The 5,359-nt window shown below is 48.1% G+C and overlaps 1 protein-coding gene across 2 annotated transcripts in view; it reads left to right on the plus strand.

Annotated features, from left to right (window-relative positions):
* The first annotated feature begins 1,824 nt into the window (after positions 1 to 1,824).
* celf4 (CUGBP, Elav-like family member 4) overlaps positions 1,825 to 5,359 on the plus strand; it is an 80,089-nt gene continuing 76,554 nt past the window's right edge. For both annotated transcript variants that reach the window (XM_056606140.1, XM_056606139.1), the window contains exon 1: positions 1,825 to 2,101. In XM_056606140.1, the coding sequence (XP_056462115.1) occupies positions 1,825 to 2,101 (277 nt within the window). The remainder of the gene's footprint in view (positions 2,102 to 5,359) is intronic.

The following is a 5,359-nucleotide window of genomic DNA, read 5'->3' on the forward strand; positions in this document are numbered from 1 at the left end:
GTTATTTATTATCGAGTTCATAACCAGTTTAGTTTTTTTATGAATGTATTTTTAAATCGGTTGAATCTGAATAAATAATCTGGCTACCGAGAGTTTATTTTATCCTTAATCTGCCTTCAGTATAATTATTTCACTGATTTCTGTTGTATCTTTAATTGCAGTGCAATGGGAAGTGGTAAACACTACATTCATGGTTCTGTATGTAAGTGTGTGTGTGTGTGTGTGTGTGTGTGTGTGTGTGTGTGTGTGTGTGTGTGTGTGTGTGTGTGTGTGTGTGTGTGTGTGTGTGTGTGTGTGTGTGTGTGTGTGTGTTCGTGCGTGTACGTGCGTGCGTGCACGTGTGTGCCTGCGTGTGTGTATTTTTCCAGACGTGCCCCTCTACGCCACTCGGCGGTGCTCACAGACTTTCTCTTGAATTCCTGCATCACTAGAAATCCCAACAAATTGTCCTCGTTGCAATGCAAGAGACTCCCTTTTTATTTTGTCTTTTTGTTGTGTTTTTTTCTTTACAGCTAATCCATTTGCAACCTCACCCAGAATGTTTCATCAGCGCCTTCTAGTTTAAAGAATGGATACGTTTCAGCACCACGGAGCTGTCCACAAACAACCAAAAGTTCAACATCCAAACGCGTTTCTTTTCGCCTTGGATAAAACGTTGTATTCTAGAAACAAATAAATCAGAGGATCCATATCGCCTGTTAAACATGTCATAACTAATGTTTGACTAAAATATGCATGTTAGTACGGGACATCTGACATGCCAACAGAAAACACAAAGAGGACCGTGACCATGTCGACGCAACGTTTCGTCGTTTTCCACCCGGGCTCATCCAGGGGAAATAGGTTTTTGGTTTTGGTTATATAAGAGGAAAACGTGACCGGCAAAAGCTAACAAAAAAAATACATGAGATAATTATTTTTGAAATGTAATGCATGAGGTAATGAATTCACAGTTCGTGGGGTGTGTGTGTTATTTGCTGTGAGACGAGCACAAAGAACAGTATTCTCTATATTTCTCTATTTATAGAGCCCCTTCTCTGGTTGGACTGTACCATCGCGGCTACACAGGAGGAGAGGGGAAGAAAACGCTGTATTTCCAAACACACCGAGCTCCTGGCGGTCTCCCGTCTCATCAAACCACCCCGCGAAGCTGGCGGAGGGTGAGCCTGCCCTGTCCGTTTAAACCGAGAAGACACCCATACCGACTCCTCAATGCAAAAAAAAAATAGAAAAGGGTGCCAAGAAACTGGGACGAGGGAACGTGGGTGTAAATAGGCAGCGAACGCTCTTGGTCTCTCTCTCTCTCTCTCTCTCTCTCTCTCTCTCTCTCTCTCTCTCTCTCTCTCTCTCTCTCTCTCTCTCTCTCTCTCTCTCTCTCTCTCTCTCTCACTCTCTCCCTCTCTCTTTTTCTCCCTCTCTTCCCCTCAATCTCTACACTCACTCTCGCACATTCGTGCTCCTCTATTTGATGAAATCCATGAACGACTTATTGAGCACAGGACATTAAAATAAGGAACAAGCTTCCATCGGGGGACCAGCAGCAGCAGCACCAGCTCACACCTCCTCCTCCATCCCCTTTCGTCCACAGCTGCATGTGTATTCAGATCAATGTAAATATTGGTTTTGGTACAACGAGAGCGGAATCGGCTCTGGCACGGCTACTCGGACCCACATTTTGACTTCGAGACTTTCCATCCAGCTTGTCCTCCCGCCTCCTCGTCCTCTTCTCCTTCTTCTTCTTCTTCTTCCTCTTCTTCTTCTTTTTGCGTCCACGACTGCTCCATCCTGCTGCTGTACCAGCTCAACTCCCTGGCCGGTCCGAAGATGGCAACTTTAACCAACGGACAGGTGGACGGCTCGCTGCACGGCGTGGGCATGGTCTCCGTCAGCACCAACGGCCTGGTGAACGGATTAAGCCACAGCCACAGCCCAGTGGGCTGCGCGGCCACCATCCCCATGAAGGACCACGATGCCATCAAGCTGTTCATCGGGCAGATCCCGCGGAACCTGGACGAGAAGGACCTGCGGCCTCTGTTCGAGGAGTTCGGCAAGATCTACGAGCTCACGGTGCTCAAGGATCGCTTCACGGGCATGCACAAAGGTGGGTGATCGGGTCTCTCTCGTCTCTGGCACACACATGGACATGTGTTGTGCTCCTGGGGTTGGTTAAATATGTGTGTCGTAGCTGATTTATTTTAAGTTGATTTTACGTGTATTTGTGGTGTATATTTGTAGCACAGGCTGTTTGATATAGGTCTTAGTGCGTAAAACTTAGTCGTGAAATTAGCAGTCAAATCGGGCATACAAACATGCTACTACCTGTGGCTGTTAATGCTCCAAATATTTTTTTTGTTTTATTAAAGAATCCCCCCACAAAATTATTTCTCGGTTCATTTTTTTCTATTTCGTCCCGTCTCCTCACAAATCAGCCCGAGTCACGACACCATTCATTTATGTAGGGCGATACGAGCGCCAGCCCCGCTCCTATGTGGACGGTGTGTGTGTGAGCCATAGTATTCCGTCACGCGCGCCGCGGCGTGCCCGTGCCGTGCCGCCTAATCAACGGTTTAACCCCAAGTTTCCACGATGCATCGCCTGCTACGAGGATGTGTTCTCCCGCGAACGGCGCCGCGAACACTCTGTTGAGCGTATACCGTACGCGTGCGTGCGTTCGTGCGCGCGTGTCGTGTTCTTGCATATAGTGAGGTAGCGATATATGGCGAGAGTTGGGGGGGGGGCACCGTGGACCCCTAGACATTATACAGCGCTTTTTATTGTATATTATTCTGGTGGTGGGGGGGAGCCATGCACTGTTAATTCAATCACCATGTTTATAATAAGTGTAGCCCAAAGCGAGAAGTATTTTGAAATGTATTACAAGGTCCCTTTGTGTTTGATTCAAATAAATTTAGCACATCTTCCCTCCATCCATCAATCCTTCCATTCATCCATCCATCCATCCATCCATCCATCCATCCTTCCTTCCATCCATCCATCCATCCATCCATCCATCCATCCATCCATCCATCCATCCATCCAGCCATTCATCCCTCCATTCATGCATAAAAGCACATCCACGCACAACGCAGTGCATAGATTTGTTTTCACAACATCATCTACCCATATAACCACGGTTGTTATATCTGTCGAAACAACCGTCGCCAACCGTCAATTTTTACAATAGCCTCTTAAATCTCTCTCTCTATATATATCTCTTATTTTCATGTGCTCGGTCACTCTCTGCAAATCAACACCTATTGAGTGGTGCAGCCATTGATCTGCGACACCTGCAGGGCATTCCACGTCCCGGGAGGATTCTGAGGCAGTGGGGAATTAGCTGCTACACTTTATTTTTTTTTACTACACCTATAGTCTGCGTCCTCATCTCATCCGCCAAGAGTAGACTGTGTTTGAGAGGCAGCATGTGTCGTGTGAATGGGGTGGCTGGCCGAGGAAGAGGGGGATAAGGAGGAGGAGGATGAAGAAAACAATTTGAGACTATTGTCATGATGGTTTGGGTGGGGGGGAAGGGGCACACCAAAGAAGAGGTGGCGATGGGGAGAAGGGGTTATCTCTTATTAATAGCCCAGCTGTAGTTGCAAGTCCCTGTTGGACACTTAATCAGTGGCAGCGGTCTCCAGAACGGGCCCTGCCAGCTGATTCTAAGACCTGTCTCCGCGTGGCGATATACGGCGCCTCGTCCCGGGGCTAGGGGCCCATGCTTTCATTAGCTGGCCCCCCCGCCGATCTCATATTTTAACTAGCTGGAGGCTCTATAGCTGCTACACGCACCCTGACTGACTGCACCACTTCCACCGCGGGTTGAGTGAAGGATTCGCCTCCCCCTTCTCCTCCTCCCCCTGCTCCTCCTCCCCCTCCCCTTTTCTCCTCATCATTCTCCTCCTCCTTCCTTCTCCTCCTTCTCCTCCTACTTTCTTCTCCTCCTACTCCATCTCCTTCCTTCTCCACTTTTTCTTGCTCCTGCTTCTCCTCTTTTCTTTCTCCTTCTCCTCCTCCTTCCTTCTCCTCCTCCTACTTCTCCTACTTCTCCTCCTCCTCCTCCTTCTCCTCCTTCCTTCTCCTTCTCCTACTTCTCCTCCTCCTCCTCCTGCTCCTCCTCCTTCCTTCTCCTCCTCCTACTTCTCCTACTTCTCCTCGTCCTCCTCCTGCTCCTCCTCCTCCATCCCCTCCTCCCCTTGCTCTTCCTCCCCCCACTCTTAGGTGAGGAGCGCCTGCAGTCGATATTAGTTAGCAGTTTTGAGAGGTCATCCGTGGTTAACGCAGCGAAAACTGGGGACGGTTTTTAAACACACGTCTGGAATAATTGTTTTTTTACAGGCTTTTGTTAAAGTTATCTGCATTCTGCCTGCTAAAGTTGTGTACTGTTGCAACCCGAGCGTATTTAAATAGTACAAATATTTTGTTTAATGACGCATTTCTTAATTAAATTATAACGTAGGTGTTTGCTCACTTCGCACATTTTCTTTAACACAGCTCGGAAACATTTGTAACAATTTTCCGATCAGATTCTTTGAACATACCTTCACAAATGAAGGATTCCTCCGTCTCCCTCCGTGCTGTCTCAGCTACTGTTGGCCTGACAACCGGTAGAACGACAGAGCCCCTGTTCTCTGTCGCGCTCGCTGTTTGATAAAGCCTTACACTGGAGATCAAGGTGGCTCTCATGCTTATGATTAACCGTCGCTGCTTCATAAACAGCTGCGGTGAATACGGTGAAGCAGTCACAAATGTCCCAATATGTACCTTTTGATAATTAATGAAGCCGGTCGGGTGTTCTATTCTTGTAAATTAAAAACTGATAAAAAAAGGACAAAACACAATTATGATACCACTGGTTTTATCTCCAGCAGGTAATGAAAGCAACAGAGTGTTCTTTTGTTTGTTGACAGAGGCTGGGCAACAAAAATGCCATATCCCCAAGAAAGACACTCCTATTACAGCTATTGTCAGCTGGGCTCGGTGATGCTATTGCCATAACCCTCCTTATAATGACTCCATGTATCACCAGTAATCTAGTCTTTAGGATCCTGTCCCCTTGGAGTGTCGGGCGGAGGTTGGCGGCAGTGGTATCGGAGAGTAGGCGGTGGTGGTGGTGGTGGTGGTGGCGTTGGCGGGTGGATGTTATATGGGCTGGGGGTCTACAGAGGCAGTGTTGGTGGTGGTGGTGGTGGTGGTGGAGGGGGGGGGGGAAGCGAGCCAGGGGAAAGCGGGATGGAGCGAGGCGACAGTGCCAGGCCTACATTTTTTATATTTTTTTCCCAATGATTTTATTTCTACCCCCTCTGCGTCCCAGCCCCGCTAATAGAGGCCATTTATAACGGTCACCGGCTGCTGCTTC

Source organism: Gadus chalcogrammus, chromosome 13, assembly GCF_026213295.1.
Source record: "Gadus chalcogrammus isolate NIFS_2021 chromosome 13, NIFS_Gcha_1.0, whole genome shotgun sequence".
Lineage (NCBI taxonomy): Eukaryota > Metazoa > Chordata > Actinopteri > Gadiformes > Gadidae > Gadus > Gadus chalcogrammus.